This window comes from Brienomyrus brachyistius, chromosome 10 (genome assembly GCF_023856365.1).
Source record: "Brienomyrus brachyistius isolate T26 chromosome 10, BBRACH_0.4, whole genome shotgun sequence".
Lineage (NCBI taxonomy): Eukaryota > Metazoa > Chordata > Actinopteri > Osteoglossiformes > Mormyridae > Brienomyrus > Brienomyrus brachyistius.
In genome coordinates, this window is record NC_064542.1 from 9,245,636 (window position 1) to 9,268,730 (window position 23,095).

At 40.1% G+C, this 23,095-nt stretch overlaps 1 protein-coding gene across 3 annotated transcripts in view; it reads right to left on the reverse strand.

Moving 5' to 3' along the window:
- unc5a (unc-5 netrin receptor A) overlaps positions 1-23,095 on the reverse strand; it is a 197,416-nt gene that overhangs the window by 31,811 nt on the left and 142,510 nt on the right. For 2 of the 3 annotated variants that reach the window (XM_049029099.1, XM_049029097.1), the window contains 5 exons: positions 14,972-15,136; positions 9,226-9,414; positions 6,075-6,374; positions 3,711-3,798; positions 3,195-3,363 (listed from right to left, as the gene is read on the reverse strand). In XM_049029099.1, coding sequence (XP_048885056.1) covers positions 3,195-3,363; positions 3,711-3,798; positions 6,075-6,374; positions 9,226-9,414; positions 14,972-15,136 — 911 coding nt within the window. The remainder of the gene's footprint in view (positions 1-3,194; positions 3,364-3,710; positions 3,799-6,074; positions 6,375-9,225; positions 9,415-14,971; positions 15,137-23,095) is intronic. The other variant, XM_049029098.1, reaches the window with a different exon arrangement.

A 23,095-nucleotide genomic window follows, 5' to 3' on the forward strand; every position in this document is an offset into this window, starting at 1 on the left:
CAGCTAAGCTATTGTTAGCTATTATATATCTTGCTCTTATTTTTAAATAATGTAGCCCAAAACTTATTCCAACAAGAGTTATCAAGGTCAAGTTAAACAGTCCCCTCTACAGCGGTTTATAGAAAATGCTTTTAGAAAGGTGGGAGATCTCTTGTTCCAACATTAACCTTTTTAGCTCCATTCCGTCTCTATTCATAATCTTCAATTTAGAGCTTAGTTTGAAATGATAAGCTCACTGTAATCCAACAATGTTTTCATAACCCGCATGATGAGACCAAAATCAAATCTAAAATCTTTTTACATCAAGTTTTCCCTCTAAAATGCTGTGAGGGACACAGTGATTCACACTTCAGACTCTCATATAAATGCCATCTGATGAAAGTGCTATATTTGTGAAATGTATTGTATCACCACTTTATTCCAAATCTGGATTTCTGAATCTCATTTCCAAGTATGAATATGAATTTGAATAACATTTCAAAAGTCTTCCATATCTTCCCTCCGCACCATCTGCAAGAACATAGGCATTCCTCTGATTATTGTAATATTTTTGAATTATCTTTTGCAAACTTTTATAATGTTCCATCAGTTTCAGCCACACTCACATTCCCTGTGTCTTAACAGGGAATGTGAGTTTAATCCCTCATGTATAAAACATTACAAAGCTGGTTTTCGCTTCCTGCCAGTAAACTGCACAGTCTAGCAGTGCAACTTGCTGAATGATGATATTTAGGGTTAGTATAAACTGACTTCAAAAATGACAGGTTTGCTGAAACCACGCTATTAAAAAAATTATATAAATATATAAAAAATATAGCTATTTCCTCTTTTCCTTTCAGTTTCTGTGTATGAATGAGCATCCTACTATTGACACGATAGTAAATTATAAGATAAACTGCAATGGTGCTGTAGTTACTAATCTTAAATGATCAGCAGCTGTGAGACAAAGGTATGCGATTTCCATGCTTTGTGGCAAGTGGGGCTTCATAACAATACCTCTTTAAAAGAGGCAGATGAGATGTAGAAGCAAGACCCACCTGTCAAGTGGATGGCAAGAAACTGCCACCTTGTCCTTTAGATCGGAAAAAAATAATTGATGTTTACATCGTAGCCATGCTGACCTTTTATTGAATGTCATGCTTTATTCATCAATTTTAGTGAGCACCACTGCATGTAAAACAAAATTCAATCGCGTCACTATTTAATAAATGTACTAGGGTTAATTAGTGCTACTTACTTCTCTATTTTTCCTAAATTATCCAAGGTCAGTCAATCGTGTTTTGCAGATGAACGGCTGGTAATGTAGATACCGGTATGTTCGTTCATGCTTAGAGTCTTTGTTGCTTATTGTCCCCCATCAAATTTGTTACTTGACGGTGACAGAAAAAATCACCTGGACAATCTACAGAAACCATGATTCAACGTGCGGCATCCAAATTAAAACTGATATTTTGTCTCAATCTTAGGTTGACAGCTGGTGTGATTTCGATATAAAAGCTTTATTACAGTACACATGCACTTACTTAGGTACCAAGTGTGATGCAATGCAAAGTAATAAGAATTACGATACAAAAAAGTCCTTAAATAATGGTATTAAAAAGGCTTCCTACAACACTACTAATACGACTTGAATTGCCAAGAACTAACAATTCAATATACTTGATTAATATTACAATGACTTCAATTCGTTTTACACCTGAAAGAAATAATTATATAGGCCTACATTTGGAATTAATCTCAAGGTGGCTGTCAAAAAAAGCCAAGCCCGTGCATCATGTGTGAAGAGGGATTTTGGTGAAATTAAATATTAAAAACTGGCATAATTTCAGTTTTGTAACTGATTTAGATTAAGCAGCACTGGCAGTAAAATATGATGAGCTGGCGTCCGAGCTTCTCTTCAGCCATTAGAGAAATGTGCTTCCATAAATAAGAAAGAAAAATGTATATTACATACAGATCTGTGAGGATCTTATGCAAAGCTCTTTGTGAAGTGAAACTAAAGAAGAACACTGCAGTCATAATATCTGCCGCACTGGGGAGTGATTACACGAGGGCCCTGGCAGAGAGCACGTGGTTTGCTGACGCCTAGCACAAGCGAAGACTGGAGATAAGTGGTGCTTTAAGGGACCACTGGGATCTTTCCACAGAGGTCTGCCTTCTCACATGTCCGTTCCACCTCCTCTGCAGCCACTGAGGAGTGCTCTACTGCATGATGTAGTACAGTATCCCTCGGCCTTAAAAATGTTCACTCCTGTGACCGATAAATGTGATTCTCTCTCAAAGAGAAAAACTAGTACTGCTGCAAATCCATTCCCGGTGAGGTGTTCTTTATTTTTACTATTGCTTATTAAACAATGGATCGATTAGCTTATTTAATATAACAAACACACTGCCATTCGCCTATTTTCGTTTCACTCTCTTCTATTCAAAAACACACATTTCAGCACAGAATAGATGACTCTAGCTAGCAGACCAGGTTCTATCTTCAGCAGGACAAACTTTGATTTGTCCCTCCAGCTCCCACCAAACCTGTGGCCCAGTGGCTATATTTGGGCCCGGGATGATTAAAAGTGGTCCTCTAACCCCAGCCTCAGACAGGCCAATTCATCGTGCAGACACCCTGCTGCTAACACACCAAGGGCCTGAATAATTTATGCACAATATTGAACATGAAAGAAGACCCCCTCTCCTCTCCGCCTCCAGCGCCGCATTCTGAGCAGATCTACGTTTGGGCTCTGCAGCCTTCACAAGGCCTTATTTGCTAAGCTCCTCCAAGGCATTTCCTTTGCTAAAAGGAGATACTACACGTTGTCTTAAAAAACCTACAGCATAAATGATGATAAATCCACAGTTATTATACATGTGATGTTTGCAATAATAAAAACTCAGGGCACTGAACTGGACCTTGAGTTGACGAACAGCTGAAGCCACACGACGTTTTCACGAGTGCGTTCGTTATTACGAACCATTATTTGCAGATTTTGAATAGGCTTTTGTGGCAGTCCATTTGGACGTACAGGTTGTCCGTCGAACGTTCTTAACATGCCAGTACTTCAATTACTTTAATATTGCCTACTACTATAAATAGTCGTAGTGATTATCAATAAAAATGACTGATAAATTATTTTGATTTATCGTACTTTATACACATTGCCTGTTCATTATGTCCACCACTAAACTTCAGGGTGCCTCACCTCCCAAGTCCCCTCGTATGACTGCTTCTTCAACCTCATGGCCCAGTTTTCGGGGTTAGCATCCGAGCAGTGGTTCATGCTAAGGATGACGGGCCGGGTCAGCACCACACCCGGCGGTCCGCAGCTCACAATGGGGCTCAGCAGTGTCTGGCAGCCAGCCAAAGGTAATCTGGATCGGAAGATGCAATAGAAGGTCTTACAAGGGTAAACAGACACAGGACAAACTCAATCAACTCTATTTCCTACCTACAAATGCATTTGAAGGTAACGAATTAACAGAGATTTCAACATCGAACAAACAAGTGTATTTTAATGATACTCAAATGCCACTGCTACAGGATTTTTGCTATGAAGTCCAACTCTGTGGTACCGCATATTTTGGTGTGGTGGCAGTTGTATGTTGAATATTTAGAGAGCAGAACTGGACTATGTTCGGTCGATAAAATGCAATGAAAGCTGCCTAGCATTGTTTGTTTATAACAGGGAATAATCAGTACGAAAGAGGAATGGACCTACCGTACATCTTCCTTCCGCTGAACAGTCAGATAAATCTCATATATCTTCCCTCTGGGAATTGCCTCAGGGGGAATAAGCAGGCTGATTCCTGAAAGCAAACAAAGGAGGGAATGGAAACACGAGGTTACGCTTGATTTTCTGTGGGAGGGCGCTACCTGGGCATTTTAAGGGACTGCTGGTGCTGACAAAACCAAATTCAGCTAACCAAAATAAAGGTCAGAGGTACCCTGTTCCACGCATGTTGATACAACTGCTAAGACTCCACATACCCTCCTACCATTCAGCCTTTAAAATAGAGAGGCACACATAGCAGACGAATTTAAAAACACCTTGATACATACAGTTCAGACCGGGATTCAGCCTCAAAATGGATTTGAATAGAGCAAATGGGAATGTTCTAGCAAAACTGTAGAACTGTTGCAATTTTCTCACAAAAAGTTCAAATTAAAGCATAGGTTTGGGCAAGGAAATACTTTACAGCAATAGTGCTTGAAAGGTATGTCTGCTTCCCTGAGATTGCAGAATATGCAGTTCAAAGCAAAGAAAATGGTGAGATGCGGTCAAAGTAAGGGGAAAACTGCAAAGGCAATTTACACATGTGAAATGGTTTCTCTCAGTAGGATGAACTTTAGGCCATTCGGCTGAAGATAAAAGGCCACTTCAAAGATCCAATATTCCACTTGTCAACATTCACCGCTTCACCAAATAATCTGCTTAATCTGTTAAGACCAAATAGTGTCTGAATGAATTAGAAGTCTACGTTGCTGTGTTTAACTTCAATGTTGTATAACTGAAAATTACTTATTTACATACATGCCAGATTAATAACAGTTTATCAAATGTGCAAAAATATGGTACATTTGTTAAACTGCATGTTCGTTGACATATACAGTGTAGGCTAATGAACGTCTCTCTAGCAATCAGGCAGGTCAAAAAATGGACCCGCATGCTTTAACAATGTGTGATCACTAAATCAAATGATTAAATCTGATATCCTTACACTGCCTCTTGCTCTACAGACATTACATGTCATGATATTGGTTTCCCACAATGACATCTTTCGCATTTTCACAACTAGACAACACATGTCTTTAAAATTAGACCTTACCATATAAACCTGCCCACTGAATTGCATTGAAAACTGACTGAAGAAGAGGCTGAGAAACATACTGTAATGGCTTTTGCCCAGAGACTGACATGTAATGTGAGAGGGATAAGTAGCCATCATGACCAGCAGAGCTGTGGGCTTTCACAGGGGTAATGTGCCGTGGGGTCCCAGAGGTGATAAAGGAATAACCATTTTAGTATTGGTTCGCCAAATCACTGGGCAGTAGTTAGAGGTCAACATCTTATGTCTTGATTATATCTTTCACTTTTGCAAATCAGCGTCAGATGACTGGGGCCATCAGAGGTTTACTGTAGTGTCTGAAGGGTATATTTGTAATAGCCCTTAGATTTCTCATTACGGAAATTTCATTACCTTTATTTAACTGTAAATACGGTAACTGTGTTTGTTCAATACTTTAGTCTACAGTCAGGTGTTGTTCAAAAGTGTTTTATAAATAAAACTGACATTGATTGATCTCCAAACTTATAAGAATCCACACATTTTATAAGCAGTACTACATTTTCTTTTTTTAAGTTTGATTTTGTCGACATAAATAATTTTCACATAGCTATAATATCGTGTCACAAAAACATAATCTAAAACAACAAATTAATTCTTAGAAACATCAGAGTCCAAACATAATGTAACTCTTCTTAAAACGGATTGTGTTTCGATCATCTACAATACAGTGATCGTCTTCCTTATTATAGCTGTCACATTATTACATCATTAAAGGAAGATTCGGTGATAATTACAGTGTGAATACAGAGATTTCTTAAAGATACAAAAATGCTAATATAAACAATGTCATTTACATAAAAAATGTATTGCTTAAATGAGGTCAGGTGAATCGTTATCATCTGTTAACTTTACATAATGGGTAGGACTTATGTATGCAAGGAAAAAAAAAGTTACAACCTCTGTTTCTGTTCTCATACTGCCACTGTATTACTTACTCTTCCGTAAGTATGTTGCTCTAAATAATTTTACATTTTATACAAAGGGTGCATGATGAATATTTTATTGTAAAATTACTGCAAAAACCATGTAATACTATGGTGAGCCAAAGTATTGAGATTAACATTTTTCCATAGATTTAACATGATGTTATAGTTATTTAAATATTGTATTATTCGACTGGAAAGCATACGATGCTCCATACAGTGACCAAACGTTTTCCTCTTGGCCACTCCATGTGATTTTTTTGTGCATACCTGCATGTCTGTAGGCGAAACAGGCCTAGACTGTAGATTTACCTGTGTTTGGTAAAGTTAGCCGTCCTCCAAGGAAGTTGAAAGTGCCGTAAGAGGTGCTGGCAGTGTCACGGGGCAGGGTTTTGAAGTAGGTCTGAGTGGAGAGGCGATTCATAAAGTCCGCAGGATCCGATGGCAGTTTGCCATTGTGAAGAGTGTGGGAGCTGTTAGGCAGGGGGTCTAGAAGAGGGCCGTTGGTCACCGAGAACTTGCTGGCTGCCTCGTGTCGCGATCGGAGGCTACCTTGATAGCTGCTTGTGGTTGTGGTGAGATCAGGCTGGATGGTAAGCAAATGGGAGTTCTCTATTAGAACAAAAACAGACAGACTCCAGTGAAAATCTCCAAGGGCCACAGAGGGTAAAATACATTAAACAGCTCCGTTGACAAGAAAGCCCACCGAAACGCAAAAAAACTAGTTTGCTCTCCCACACACATGCATGTAAAGCTTATGATTTATTCTTAAACTCATGAATTTTCCCTTCTCCTCTATTGAATGCAGTCTTAAGAATTCATTCAAAATTACATATAGAGGAACCTTAGCATTCACAACACCGACAGCTTTCATTATGCTGTTAAACAGAACAATGATTATGAAGTTACATATCTCTGTCTTTAAAGATATTTCTAATGATTTAAGTAAGTCGCAGTCAAGGATTTCAGTATGTACTTCCTGCAAATCAAAGTATCGGACATGTAAGCGCAGTTGAATTGTTTGTACATTTTTTCAGCATTTTACAACAGAAAAGTCAGGCTTCACAATTAATTTTTTGTCACAGAACAATATCACATTAAAAGGGAGCCCTTTCAAATTATGGGACATGTTATAGTTACTGGTTACAGAAGAACAACGTGAGAAGCCTTTCACTGAATCCTATATAATCCACTGTTTCATTTCGGTCTGCCTAATTTGGAGAGTTTGTGTATCGGGAGTATCTGGGTGACCTACTTCAGCACTGGGAACTGGAATTTGAGGGAAGAACGATCAGCTACCCTTTGGAAAACCTGGAGCATTTCAAGAAAAGTTTGGAAAAAATACTTTCCTAAGATTACATGATGGGGAAAGTGTTTTTGTCATCGCACTGGACATCACTTCCTATACTGGATATTTGAGGAATGTTATAAGCGTCCTTCACTTATTGAAATTTACTAGATACAGTGACATGCTGTTTCTCATTGTGTGTGTGTGTGTGTGTGTGTGTGTGTGTGTGTCTGTGTGTGTGTGCGCATATACATATGAATGTAATGAGATTATGAGACTTAAAAGACATGCCTTGTAAATCCATTGGAGAATTCTGTAACAATGTGAGATATTCCCCAAACATCATGACTGCTATCATCTGGTACAGCACTCTGGAACAGCGCATTCTGTGAAATTATCAAGCACTCTACTTGTCACCTTTGAGCTGGCAGTGACAGGTGGGGGTGTATTTGAGGTCCCCAGGGGGTCTACCTTCCTTCCAGGTGTGCCCTAGCTACGGTATACAGCAGGCCGACAGTGCTCTTCCTGTTGGCAGTGCATCAGATGGAGGCACCTGGGAGAGGCTATTAAACTGGAAAATCTTGTGGGGTGGGTATCAGCTACTACTGGGCACTATTCCTCCCCCCCCCCCCCCCCCCGAGTGGCGCTTATGAGAAGGTGCACACTTGCTTAGTTTTTGTCTCTTTGACTCTGAAACACTCTTGATTGCCCAGTAAACCTGGCAGCTTTATGGAATGGATGGCAGATGCCATTAACCACTCCCTCGAGCCTTTCTGGGGCACCTTTCTGGCATTCAGCATGGCACGGGTGGCTTGCTTTACCCTTGTGCTGGCAGCGAAAAGGGTACAGTGCATTACCTTCATGGTTAAATCTTTAATTTTCAGATTCCTTGATCCTGCTGGAAAAAAATAGCAAACTAACCCTCTGTAAATGATTCTACTGTGGATCCTGTTCCTTGAGGGAGGCAGTTACCAGACACATAGCATGCGTGCAAACTCTTCATACAATTGGGCAAGGCAGAGCATATACCCATAAAATATTCCCTTCCGCCTGATACACGGCATGCCACATTATGAAAAACGGTCTCTCTAGCCGTAATTCCCAATCATTCAAGGGTGTGAGCCAAATTTTTATGACCATTTCATTTTCAACAAATTGCTTTTGTCTCTTTTCTGGCAGTTTCCCAGCTAGATATGACATTCAGTAAACCACTGAACCTCATAACTTGTCATCTGGGTTTCCAGTTTGTAAATGTGTGAGGCAATGCGTGAACTTCTGTCGATTTACATCTACATCTGGAACTGCGAAATTTAGCAATGTCATCTTTATGTATTATTATGAAAAAGGATATTTGGTAACACTTTACTTGACAGGGCACAAATACTTAGTAATAACTCAGGTTCTTACCAGCGGCTGTCAGACATTATAACAGTTTAGCGTGAGTATTTTTTACTCATATATGTTTAACTGACATATCACATGCTGTAACCAGGATCATTCACACCCCACCCCACCCCCGCACTTGTGTACATATCTCTGTACATTTTGTACATATCTCTGTACATCTTTATTTATTTCCAAAACTTTTGTACATTTGTATTTATATCTTTGTGTATCTACCTACTCCTATTGTTCTTTATTACGTTTTTGTGCAAGAGCTCTGTAACACCTAAATTTCTCATTCGTGGGATAATAAAGGTTATTCTATTCTATTCTATACTGCTAAAGTACAAATAAATATAGTAACTGGTCTGGATAAAAGATGCATCAGGATTCATTAATGATGAATTAACATGCGATCAGTATGTAACTAAGACTTTGTGGTTAATTAATACATAAGTAATAGTATAATACTATATTAATAGTACCCCATCAAGTAAATCGCTGGATATTTACTTGAAAGAAGCATTTATGCAAAGTTTGCAGCAAGTGTTTAAATGTAAGTGCCTGTCAGTTTCAAAACTCCCAAAACGGAAAACTATGATCGGCCAGGAAGTGTCCTTTATTCCGAAACAAAGCGTCAGACAACCGGCAAATATATGTAGCTTTGAAACTTAAATCTAATTATGAGACAATGGGACAGTGACACGCACCACACAAGCTAGCTGACCCTGTTAGCTGAACTGAAAACCACTTCCTGCTCCAGCGTGTTAAGCCCCTCTGAGACCCACACACCTGGCTTGGTCGGTTTGATGCCCACCGGCTGGAAGCCAGTGGTGAGTATGGAGGAGTCGGCCACATCGGCATCCAGGCCCTCTTTCTTACGCCGGTAAACCAGGACCACCACGATGAGGAGCAGCGTCAGACAGAGAGCCACGGCCACGATGCCCACATACAAGGCCACGTCCTCCGGGCCTGACACAGCTGCCCAGCCGGAAAAGACAGATAAACACAATGAACACAGAATAATCAATATAATACATTTCTTATGACATTTCTGCTCAGAATACCACACTCAATAAAACTCTGTTTTGCAAAGGAATTGTACTGTTCCAGAGCTTCACAGGAGCCCCTTCAAATACTAAAATTCTGCAAAAGAGCACTGCACCACTGGAATTAGCATTCTACGTAAGCAGCCGTTTGAATCTCAGAATAAATGTGTTAATATTTTAAAGATGTGTGAAGCCCACCTTGAGCCCTTTTTGACAGTCTGAAGGCACAACACAGCAGGAACAGGTTACACTCGTGAAAGTGAAAATGCATCTTCTAAATGGCATAAACCGGGGTGTCAGGGTACCTGATCGTAATATTCAGAGGAAACTAATTGACTGCAATTACAATAGTACTGCTGTATTGTACACACTAGTTACATTTATAGTATGTAATATGACTGAATTGTACAATGCGTAACATATAATATCAGGTATAATACCATGAATGAGGGTCACAACATATTCATGAAATTAATTAATAAATATTAAATTAAATTAATCGAATGCATTACTGTATTCACTGTATATTTAGACATGAATTATAAAGTATTAATGTTCAGTAATGCTCTTACAAATCAAAGAAAATTCAGCATTTCATATGATGTGAAGTTTTCCATCTATGTGTCATTTTATGGATGGATGTACTGATAAAACTAACTGTTCAAGGGAAGGGCCATTATTAGGAAATTCTTTGTATATAAAAATCAGGTGATATGTTCAGTGTTTTCAACAAAATACTACACGATTCATACCCACACACACAGAAATGCAAAGCATTAATTCGTTTTATACCCCTTTTATAAATAGAAAATATATAAATATAATCACATTTATTTCGAAATTCACTCCAATTGGGGAAATGCTTAAATTTGAACTTTTTGACATTTTCACTACCTAACACACATATGCGGTACAAAACCATTAAATGTATATTATGTTATATTATCAAATGATGTTATTAATGTTAAATTATGGCCTGTGCCAGCCATTCTACACTAAAACGAAATGGTAGCATATTGCGTTGTATCAAACTAAACACTAAATTTAATGGGACGCGCTATTGAATTTGACTGGCAGTTTTAGAGAGGCTGCTGCGTATTGCCATCATTACTACACATGGAACAGTGCTACAAAGCATTCCTGAAAAGCTGCTGGACATGCCCTGTGCTATTTGTCTAGTTTGTTTATAGAATAAAAAGCCAACAGTAAAGTTCAAGCAGCTAAGAGCCAGGACTCCCAGCGCTTGCTGACTTTCATCTTCCTAAGAAGATCCTCACAAACCGTTTATGTCATTGGCCAATTAGGACAGCAATCGTATGAACAGCGGACTCCTGGCTTTCAAAGAATTCATTCTGTTTGTCATTTCCGTGATACAATCCTTTTTGACACAGCAGATGCGACAGTCCTCTGTGTGTAGTTATATGTTGTATCTTAAGCTTGGATTAATGGAGGCACTGACTAAACTGCTCGGGGCAAGGTGATCTTCTGTTCCTAGGTGAAAAGTGGCAGACATTTCCCCCTATAATAATAATAATAATAATAATAATAATTATTATTATTATAACTATTATTATTATTATTATAACGTCAATAATAATAATAATAAAACAGGGGCGGCATGGTGGTGCAGTGGTTAGCACTGTTGCCTCACACCTCTGTGTCCCGGGATCGAGTCTCTGCCTGGGTCACATGTGTGTGGAGTTTGCATGTTCTCCCCATGTCGTCGTGGGGTTTCCTCCGGGTTCTCTGGTTTCCCCCCACAGTCCAAAAACATGCTGAGGCTAATTGGAGTTGCTAAATTGCCCCTAGGAGTGCATGGGTGAGTGAATGGTGTGTGAGTGTGCCCTGCGATGGGCTGGCCCCCCATCCTGGGTTGTTCCCAGCCTCGTGCCCATTGCTTCCGGGATAGGCTCCGGACCCCCCGCGACCCAGTAGGATAAGCGGCTTGGAAAATGGATGGATGGATATTTACCACCTACCTAAAAGTTAAGGGACCATCCCTAAAGGACACAACTTCAGACGTTTTTATATTGCTTTGATATTTGGATGAAGTCCGAATGAGAGTAGATAAACTTGGGAATATTATTCTTGCAGCTATAGCTAAGACCTAGCCTTGACACATCCTCGTCTGTGTCTTTGAACTCCTTGGGAGTTATAATTGATTATATTTATCTAGCCCGAGTCTCTACGTAGAGCCACTGAGTTGCCTTGGGTGAGGGTCGTACACTGGCTGCACCGCTGTGTCTGAAGTGGAAATGACGATGGAGACTTTTTCTTGGAGAGGTGACTGACACTTCAAACTGCTACTAGAAGCCGCAGGCAAAGGAAATGATGCATGTTACAAGAAAAATCCTCACTCACAGTCACCCACCCTGCCTACTGCCAGCGTGGGGGGGTCGGGGGGGTGGGGGGGGCGTGCTTCTCAGGAACTCACAAGTATGTCTTTTTTAACACTCGTGGGTCAGTGGATGTGCATGAGTTAACAACCCACAGCGACAGAAGCTACCGGAAAGAGGAATCAAAGTCTCACGTCGTCATTTTGTGATTTTATGACTGTCAATCAAGATGATTCAAAAACACTTCACACCTGCTTGGAATGCGGTGATCTTTAATAGAACAGTGCTCATGTTCAGAGAAGCACGGCAATTGAAGTTGCGAACACCACCATTAATTAAGATATAATAACTGATGTCGCAAACTCTTGCTGATATATGCATATTTATATCATCACAGGAGAGTTTTTGAAGATATAATGCATAAACACCTGAAGAATAGATTTGTGCTCGACAGTTTAGAATCATTCATAATGTGCATAGTTGATGCAACTCTAAGCTCTTAAATATTTCAAAGTTCATTATACAAATTAAAGCAATAATCATTTCATGCCGTCCTAATTTCCCCTGGCTCAGTTTTCCAAATTAATGTTTCTTGGAGTAAAACATAAATGCTGCTTATCTTATCCCTTTTTTGCCCTCTAACACCTGGTTGAAATTTGCATATTGGCTATAAGCCAGGATTTTTCATTATTTCTCCAGACTGCCCAGGGATGGTGGCATCTCATCGTGCGAACTCACTGCTATGAAAAATCCCATCACTCGAATCTGTTAGGTCTAGTGCTGGATATGCTAGGAACAAATGCTCCCTTCTCTGACCCCATCTCTCTGTTTAAGAGATCAGAAAGCCAGCAATTATTAAATGTGACGTGAACTTCTCAGCTTAATGACTGAAAGCAGGAATGTCTCTGAGCTTCACTTACAAAGGGCTCCCAGTTCTCTAGACAGAGATTTACGAAAGGCTCACAGAATAATTACAGATTAGTTTCACATATTGTCAGGAAAGGATAATCTGAAGTTACCTATGTGATTCTCTTACTTTTTCAGGATACCTTTATTTTTTGGGGAGTTGATCCTGAATCTCTATCGATGTAGGATGAAAAGCCATTTATACTGAAACTGAAAGAAAGCTAAAAATGCCTTAAATGCTGAGTGTAAATATTGAAATTTCTGGAAGAGAGAGTTATGTGGTAAGATTTACAGCCGTCTAAAACAACAAGAAGCAGAAATTGTAAATCCATAAACATCCTTAATGAATTTACTGTGTAATGTAAACATAAAACTGCTTTTAAATGTGGGGTTAATTATTTAAAAATGTAAAGTAAAAGTACTTATGAGAATAATAAAATTATATCTTAACTGGAAGAAGATAAGTATCTTATATAGCATCAAAAATTAATAGCCTTAAACAATTAAAAAAACAATTATTAAAATACTTTTGTTTTTTATTTCAAAGATAATTTTACACATGAACACTATTTTATTTAAAACATTGAAATATGTTTTGTCAAATTTATACCAAATAAAAATGCTAAATGTATCTCAGTTTAGAATCATTAGTACATGAAATAGAAAATCTGAAAAACTAAAGAAAGAAATGTGTTATTCATGTATAGACAGAAATGAATGAAATGTTTTCTTTTTAATTATCTCCCATCCATATATACTTAAGATTGAAAAACAATCCAGAATAATCTCTTTGAATATTTTGAGGATATCTTCTTTGTTTTGTTGTGGAAATGTGATTGTCTGTTTTGTTAAGGCTTAATCCTACGACAGGTCTCTGGCAACAGGAAGCATTAACGGGACATCCCATAATCCAGCGTTTTCATGGCTCCCATACACTTTCATTTAAATATATACTTCAGATATTTTACACGTTTTTATTCAAGATAATCTGCTTTGAGATTAATAAAATACAAAAAAAACTTGAAAAGTTTCAATTTCTTTTCAATAACAGCATTATTTTACAGTTCATAAGGACAATGATACACTGAAAACTTTAAAGATCATGTATGACCCTTCACTGGATATGCAGTTGGAATTTGAAAATTGTAACTCTCTAAAATAGTAGCATAATGGATGTGGTTTTAAAAGTCCTATTTATTCTATGGGGAGACTGCATGTTATACCAAAGTAAACAATGGCATTTTTAATGAAAGGTTTGGTGTCGTACGTCAAACAGAGTACGATGGGAACAGGAATTTGATTGACAGATAACAACACAAATATGCAAGAATCTTGAACTAAAGTGAAAATGAGGAATAGTAAAAGAAAATTATGAAATGAAAATTCATGCATGTCAGCCTTTTTATCTGACTTTACCTATCAGTTTTGGATTGGATTTCCTCGATTTGGCATATATTACCCTGAATACACTTTAAGCCACAATACCCACTGACTTCTTATTTAATATCCAAAGCTGACCATGCAGAGAATATTTGGCAACAGTCTAGCCCCCTAGAGCAGGTATTTCACATATAACAATGAATCTGCAAACCATTTTCTGCAGACTCTCATTATCAAATATTCCCACCATGTGATTATAAACCTGTCATTTTGACCTTGTGGGGACATTTTTTTTGGTCCACACAAGGGGAAACTCAATTTTATGAAAAAATATGAGAAAGCCATTAAAGAACTAAAAATGCCACAGTTCTTGCGTTTTGTTTGGTTACTTGTGGTTAAGGTGAAGGCTGGGTTAGGGTTAAGCTTGTTTTAGGTGGGGCTGGGCTAATTCCCATAGACATGAATGGAGAGTCCTCACAAAGATTTCGATGCCTATTCCGTGCGTGTATGTGTGTGTGTGTCTACACACAGACATGTATATAAATGAAATGCAAAGAAAGCTACATCCCTGTTTATACATTTACCAAAAGTTTCACACATTTGGCAATTAGTGTCTATACAGAGAACCTCATTGGCAGAGCATTGGCAGGATGTTGTATGTTGATTGACATTTTCAGCCTTAAAATTTCATTCTGGGAGTATTAATGGTGCGGCAAAATGAAACATTCAAGGGCTACAGAAGGCTATATTGCTATGAACAGTACTAATGTTTCTTTGTGAATTTCCTGTTTGGGTATATAGTTTATTTAAGACTGTCGTGTTCCTTTGTTCTCATAAAGGGGGGTGCCCGGCAGCGGCCTTACTCACTCTGTGGACAGAGCTCACTGGTGCAGTTCTGCGACTGGAGGTCTACGCCCTGGCAGTCCTTGCCGCCGGTCCCGGGTGTGGGCTGGCTGCACTCACGGCTCCTCCACATCGTGCAGTCTGCTCCGCAGGCCGACCACTTGCTCCACTCGCTCCAGCCTCCATCTACTGGTCACAGACATAGACTCCAGGGTCAAACAAACGCTTCTTCTGCCATTGGTAAATACATCACATCATAACATCGTCCTGACATTATTGGCCAATCACTGACACTGCACTCACAAGATCTGTCATGTGGCTGTAGTGATATGGCATCGAATCTATGTGTTGAGAAGTTGTTCTTTTTTTTGGGCAGAATCACTATGTACTAATAACCCCTCTTGGCCAATTCTGAGGCTGTGACTGATGTGCAAAGACAATCTTTCAAAAACCATGCTATTTGCCGCTGTTATGTGAAAACGACACAACGGATAATGACAATTTTGTCAAAATGCAACTTCTGCATCGCCCTGCTGTATCTTCACATTGCATTAAAGTGTGGAACAAATGCTACCGCCCCCCAAAATTTAAGCTTTCCCTGGGCAATTAGCACAGGCGCGGATCATTAGCGTGTGAATTTATATCAATGGCCTCACCAATGAACCTTGGTCAGGAAAACTACAGCGCTACAGCTGAAATGCCCCTCCTCTGGAAATTGTACATAGAACAGTAAAAAATATGAAGTGAGCATATCTTCTAGAGCAGGAGTGTTAGACTCCATTCCTGGGGGGCTGGAGCACTGTGTAACTTAGTTCTTTCCCTGTTCCACCACAAATGATTCTACTCAAGAGCTGTGTGGTAATTAGCACAAGGAGGTGCAAGGAGGTGAATCAGGTGTGTTAAATGAGGGGAAACCAAAAAATGTGCAGGGCTCCGGCCCCCCGGGACTGATCATTTTGACACCCCTGTTCTAGAAGAAGGGAAAAACCAGCAAATGAGGCACACTCAAAATGGCGGACCAGACAGGGAGGGAAGAATGTAAGCACCTGACCAGGAGAAGGCAACGCCATGAAGCTCAGAGGGTTACATTGATCCCGACTAACAAAGAGAAGTCATTTTCACAATGAGAGTTATTTGGAAGCTCCACTGGAGGTCATATAGGGAGTGATATTCAGACTGATGTCACTCCAGTTCCTGGGAGGTTACTGGTGGGCTAATGTGAACACAGTCAGTAATGAGCTCTCTTGGGGGCAATTGGTCTTCCATGAATTGAAAATAGAGCAAAAGCAGAGTTACAGAAGACCACTACCAATCAGAAGTGAGTATAGTGCTTTGCTTATCATTAACTTAGCGGTCGTTGTGACTAATTTACAGGGCAAAAAGCAGGGCTCTAATGGAAACTCTCTGCCTTAGTTCTCTAATAACCTATCTTTGGTAAATAAATAGCGATGTGGAAATGCAGTCTATTAACCAAGGTTGTAATGAATAATACAGTGATCTAGTCATGCTCTTTGAATCATGAAAGGGAATTTTATAATTATACGATCAGTGAGCATACCTAGTCATACACATAGATTGGGTCATGATGACGATCTGACCATGAGCTTTATCTTAATGATTAGCACTGGTTGAAGGACCTTTGCTAATCATGTTATTATGCTTGTTTGATGCACAAACACATGGGTGGGAAGGTGCTGTTCTTCAGCCAGCTGCCCAGGACATGAAGCGAAATGAGTTAAAAATACGTTTTTAATGAATACATCATAATGCACACTGCTGTAGTCTTTCAAATCACTAACATCATCCTTCTGGGAAAAAAAATATTGCACACATCCCACCTTAGACAAATTGAGTTCAGGGAGGTGGACAAGAAAGGACAGCCCATCCAGGTAATGAATGGAAAGAGGTAATGTGTGTAGGTTATGCGGAAGAGAAAGAAAGAAAGAAAGAAAGAAAGAAAGAAAGAAAGAAAGAAAGAAAGAAAGAAAGAAAGAAAGAAAAAATAATTGGGACATAAAGTATCACAGCTACTGTCACTTTGCAGGAGACTTCCGGAAGCATCCGGGGGATGTGGAATGTCTGACTTTGGGAAAGAATATTTGGATACAATTTACATTAACTGCACTTTCAAAATGCCTTTATAATGCATTCGTAGAACATTCATAAGCAACATGGGGGGGGGGGTGTACCTTAACAGCTTTAATGTACATTTATCACAAACATTATATCATTAGGCTTATATAATTATATTGTTATAACAACATATAATGTTTGTTATTAATGTGTATTGAAGCTGTTAAAGTATATTGGGATGTTAAAGTATACTTCTGTTCTGCTTATGAATGTTCTATTGATGCAATATGAATGTGCAATGAATGTTCTATGAATGTTCAATGAATGCATTATGAAGGTGCAGTTAGTGTAAAGCGTTACCGAATATTTCTGTCTGAAAAGGTACAGGAGTTCATTTTTTTTAAATTATCTACACATTTTGATGCACCTCACATTAAGGATTAGGAATTCCTCTTCGTAAAGCAGGAAGCTAGAAAACTGATTTACTGACAACACCCTGATTTCAATACAAAACAAAATGAATATAGATTCATATATTGGAGACTGAGGGTCAAGACACACTGAGATTGTGATGCAACTAGCATGTAACAGGAGAAGAACAAAAAAAATAGTTGGGGTGGATGAGCATGAGATGGGTGAGATGGGTGAGGTGGGTGAGATGGGTGAGGTGGGTGAGGTGGGTGAGATGGGTGAGGTGGGTGAGATGGGTGAGGTGGGTGAGGTGGGTGAGGTGGGTGAGATGGGTGAGGTGGGTGAGGTGGGTGAGATGGGTAAGGTGGGTGAGATGGGTGAGATGGGTGAGGTGGGTAAGATGAATGAGATGGGTGAGATGGGTGAGGTGGGTGAGATGGGTGAGGTGGGTGAGATGGGTGAGGTGGGTGAGATGGGTAAGGTGGGTGAGATGGGTGAGGTGGGTAAGATAAATGAGATGGGTGAGGTGGGTGAGGTGGGTGAGATGGGTGAGGTGGGTGAGGTGGGTAAGGTGGGTAAGGTGGGTGAGATGGGTGAGGTGGGTGAGATGGGTGAGGTGGGTGAGGTGGGTGAGGTGGGTAAGGTGGGTGAGATGGGTGAGGTGGGTGAGATGGGTGAGGTGGGTGAGATGAATGAGATGGGTAAGGTGGGTGAGATGGGTGAGGTGGGTGAGATGGGTGAGGTGGGTGAGATGAATGAGATGGGTAAGGTGGGTGAGGTGGGTGAGATGGGTAAGGTGGGTGAGGTGGATGAGATGGGTAAGGTGGGTGAGGTGGGTAAGGTGGGTGAGATGGGTGAGGTGGGTAAGATGAATGAGATGGGTAAGGTGGGTGAGGTGGGTGAGATGGGTAAGGTGGGTGAGGTGGGTGAGATGGGTGAGGTGGGTAAGGTGGGTGAGGTGGGTGAGATGGGTGTGTGTAAATATACATATAACTCATTAACCCTGTTTCTTACAAACTAGTTGCTCCCAAACTGCTGTCCAACAGTTAGGAATTTTTACATATTTACCCATCAGAGGTTTGCCTATACAAAACACATACAGAGGGCATAGTTTCACACTGTGGTTCTTCAAGCGAAAATCACATCCATCAGCAAGCCAGCAGACTGCAATCTCAGACCAGTTTACAGTGACTTAAGTGCAGATAGGTGCAGTTATCCAGTGGGCATACAGGGTCACGATAAGATAAGAGCCCATGTTACGAATCATGGGGTATGTGACAGGGGGCACCCTAGACAGGCTGCCAGTCCACCACAAGGCAGTTACATTCACATGCATTCATTCACACGCTATGGACAATTGAGAGGCACCAATTCACGTTACTCACATAAAGATATGGAGGCCATACACACCAACACACAGAGTCAGAGATGGGAATCCTACTTCAATCGCTGAGAATTATCAGCTCGATGTATGCATCCTCAATTGTTTGCTGTTAATAATTCTTTACACTGCTGAGTTTAATTACTAGAACAAATTCATCTACTGCTGGATTGCCCCTATCTCTGCTTACAAATTAGGCAAGTGCCTGCCCCAATTCCACACAGATTCTAGAACAGATCACAAATCAGCAGCCACCCTAACCCCTCCATCTTCAACAACCTCCTTCTCACTGGGCCAGAGTCAGAATTTGCGCGTGTACACAGGGGCTCCAGCCACATCAACAGGCAGCACATTACATAAATGTAATAAACACTTACAATATCTGAATTCATTTTGGGTAATTTACCCTTGGATAAAAAGTTTGGCTCATTGCTGATTTTCAATTATGCAGCACAACAGGTATTCTGGGGGAGAGACATTCCTATGAAACTGTACTGTAATACAATAACAAAGAAGCAATTCCTTTTTGACATGTTGTCAAGGGCAAAACTAAAGGGCACCCAGCTGTTTTTCATTGACTGGCAGGGAGAACTATTTGATTCCCATGTGCTTCCAATCACGGGGCCTGTAAGCACTGCTTCAAGTTGTTTGCTGGAAGATGAAGGGAGGGAGTGATTACTACCAGCGTCAGAATGCAAGCCCCCTGCCTAAAAGGCTCATTCGCAATCACATCCCTTTATATCTTGAAATCAACAACATGGAAAAGAATAACAATCTCGCATTATATTTCAAAAGGAAAAGAAGCACACAAAAATCAAAGAAACAAAAAAACTCTACACACTCTATATGATATTATCGATGTGATAATATTTATTCCAGCATCCCATCTGGGATGTACCTCAGTCTTGCGCACTATGTCGCCTGGGACATGCTTCAAGTCTTTTCTACGGCTCAGGATAAGACGTCGGAAGATGGATGGATGTAAGGATGATTTATTCAAACAGTCCATAAGGAAAAATAATCCCCTCCATCTGCCATGGACATGAAGCAGTGACGATCACGATCACAGTTCGAAAATATAAAAAAATGTACTGTACTGTGCATGTACAATGCCTTTTGTGATTTTTTCCCCCCTAAACAATGCATTATAACAACAACTCTATTGTTTTACATACAATTTGCATTGTTTAGGCACAGTTCTGTAATCTAAGCACGACTTAAAATATAGGACAGGTTAGACATTGCTGTATATGCAAAGTAAAGAGGTCATTTTATATACGTATGTAAGGGTTTAGAACGTATGAAGGTTTGGAGTATCACGGTGGGTTGTGGAAACAGCTGACCACATAAGATGCTGGAGCAGAGTAGTCTTAAATGCCACCCTACAGAAGAATTATCAGTCTCTTCATAAATAAGATTCTACCAAGATGTCAGTATTGACTAGTCTGTCATATTTCCATTGCATCTTGTTAAAGCACTGCAATACTTCATGTAACTGGCAGCATTTTTAATACAATGAATGATTCCAGTAATTTGAATATAACAGCAGTCTTCAGATGTTTGCCAACCCTTTGCAACCCAGATTTATCTTATATGACATGCGGTTTGCCGGGAAAAAAAAGCTTCCACTTCACTGATTTCTGTGCAGCACAGCAAATCTTATTTTCTTCCCTTTTTTTTGCATACGTAAGGATGAACGGCAATTTGCTAACTGTATATTGTTCTCCCAAATCTGCCCCGGTGCTGATGAATACCTCCCGAGGCCAGTGACAGAGCTGCGAATGCCTACCTCGACGTGCCTAAGGTGCGGGAGCAATGCTGTGCGGCTGTGGGCACTGTCTGAATCCAGTTCATCTGTTTTGATGATATTTACTTAAGGCTGTATTATTGTATATGTGGAGTCTCTCCTAAGGAGGAAAGATTGAAGGAAATCCAGCTGCTGGGGTTATGATATTCTGAGCTATAGTTTCTAATCCAGAATGGCTGCATGTGGTGATCGCCAAGAAGAGGGAATCTATAAGCAGAGAATCAAGTCTCGGGAAGCTGTCCTGTAAATCCCTTTGATGGACACTTCCTTATAATTATATACATACATAACCTCACTTTCACTTGATGTCATTTTTAAGAAAGCTTCCTGTATTTTTGGTGCTGGTTTATATTCCGTGACACCCTACAATTGCTTCTTCCATGCGCAGTACCATTACTACATCCATCCATTTTCCAAACCGCTTATCCTACTGGGTCGCGGGGGGTCCGGAGCCTATCCCGGAAGCAATGGGCACGAGGCAGGGAACAACCCAGGATGGGGGGCCAGCCCATCGCAGGGCACACTCACACACCATTCACTCACACATGCATTCCTACGGGCAATTTAGCAAGTCCAATTAGCCTCAGCATGTTTTTGGACTGTGGGGGGAAACCGGATTACCCGGAAGAAACCCCATGACGACATGGGGAGAACATGCAAACTCCACACACATGTGACCCAGGCGGAGATTCGAACCCGGGTCCTAGAGGTGTGAGGCAACAGTGCTAACCACTGCACCACCATGCCGCCCCCCATTACTACATTGCATTCCCATTTCTCTCAACATGCCGGATGCGTCTCCATCCACATGGAGTTTAAAAGCTCAGCAGAGACTAACCTCTAGCTTTCAGCAATTAATTTCAACATACAATCAACAGGGGTCCCATAAAAGCTATTAACTAGGAGCCAAGTGAATGAGGACTGTTGGAAAAAAAGGTTCCTTAATTGTGCATACTTTATGGAGTAGAACGAGTTCTATCATGGTCCATGACTTAGGACATGGAACATTGTAAAAGTGCCAAAGCTGCAGATTTAAAGTCTCCCATCTCCCATTGTATATTAGTGTTAAACCTTTGACACCTTATACAGACCCCCCACATACCTATATTCCAGCCATTCGCATTCTAACATAGCCCAAGGTCATCATTCTCCCAGATAATGGCTACCGCTTTAGTCTCACTAGTTAGCCCACCAGGACAGCACCTTATGTATCGTGCGCCACAAGATTGCAGCGAGAACATGCCTTTGATCAGCTCAGGCAAATAGATGAATAGTTGTGTACCCCCCACCTGCTCAGGACAGGCGGGATGAAACAGGCATGATAAACTCCTACATCCATCAAGGCAAAGTCTAGGAAACAGATGGGCTACAGGAGCATAATTACCTCCATGGCAGGACTAACAAACTCTAAATCCAGGCCTGAACCTCTGTTGGTTGTCGTAGGCTCCACTCCCTTCTTTTCCCCAGCTGGGTCCCATTATAACAGCAATACATCTTTTTCAGGAACTGGGAAACAACTGTCCTCTAAATGAGCTGGTGCCCCATGATCTTTAAATTTTACGCTACAGGATAGACAGTGACATGACACAGTACTCAGTTTTCTGCAGAAAAATCTGGCAAAATCTGCGACATAAACAATATAAGAGGACATGTACTGCCTGCAAACATTCACATGTATGCAGGACAAATTTGTACATCTGCATAAAGACACACAGTGTCCTTGAGTCCGTCTTGCTAAGTTTAACACGAAGCTAATTGTGCTTTAGTGGGTCTTGCAAAGTGCATTGGCATCCGATTCACCATTTTATCCTCAGCATGACCTGAAAAGACTGGCTGGCATGTACGTGAGGTGGCAGGACCAGACTGGTAATTAGCTACCTAGTCAGCTTCATCAATGCATTTTTATGAACAATAAATTGATCTTTTCTCACCACAATACAATATTGACTGGGGCTGCACGATTTTGGGGTGAAATATGAATCCCGACTATTTTCCACTCAGAATATAGATTTATAAATTTTCTCTCACAATTCTTCTCCTTATTATTATTATTATTATTATTATTATTGTTGTATTTGTTGTGCTTGTTGATGTTGTCATTATGTAGATGGAAAAAACATTATGTAGAGATATGTGATACAGTTAACAACTGATATACATTAAAAATCTAATGTAAATAATCTAAATACTGGCATCAGCCCAATGTGTCAGTCTTGGCCATATTGGCATATAATGAAAATATTGTTGGCCAATATTTAAAATGGTACCACTTTACAACAGGGCTCCCTTCTGCCACTTGTAAATGGTAGTAACTCATTAATAAAAAGGAAATTGTGCTACAACTTGTTTAAAACTGTCTATTAATAATTTACAAAGTGTTACAACCTAATTAATAACCAGTTTATAAACCGTTCATAAACTCCTTATATGAGTAGCCTTATTGAAATGTGGCACCCTTGAAATAAAATATTATCAT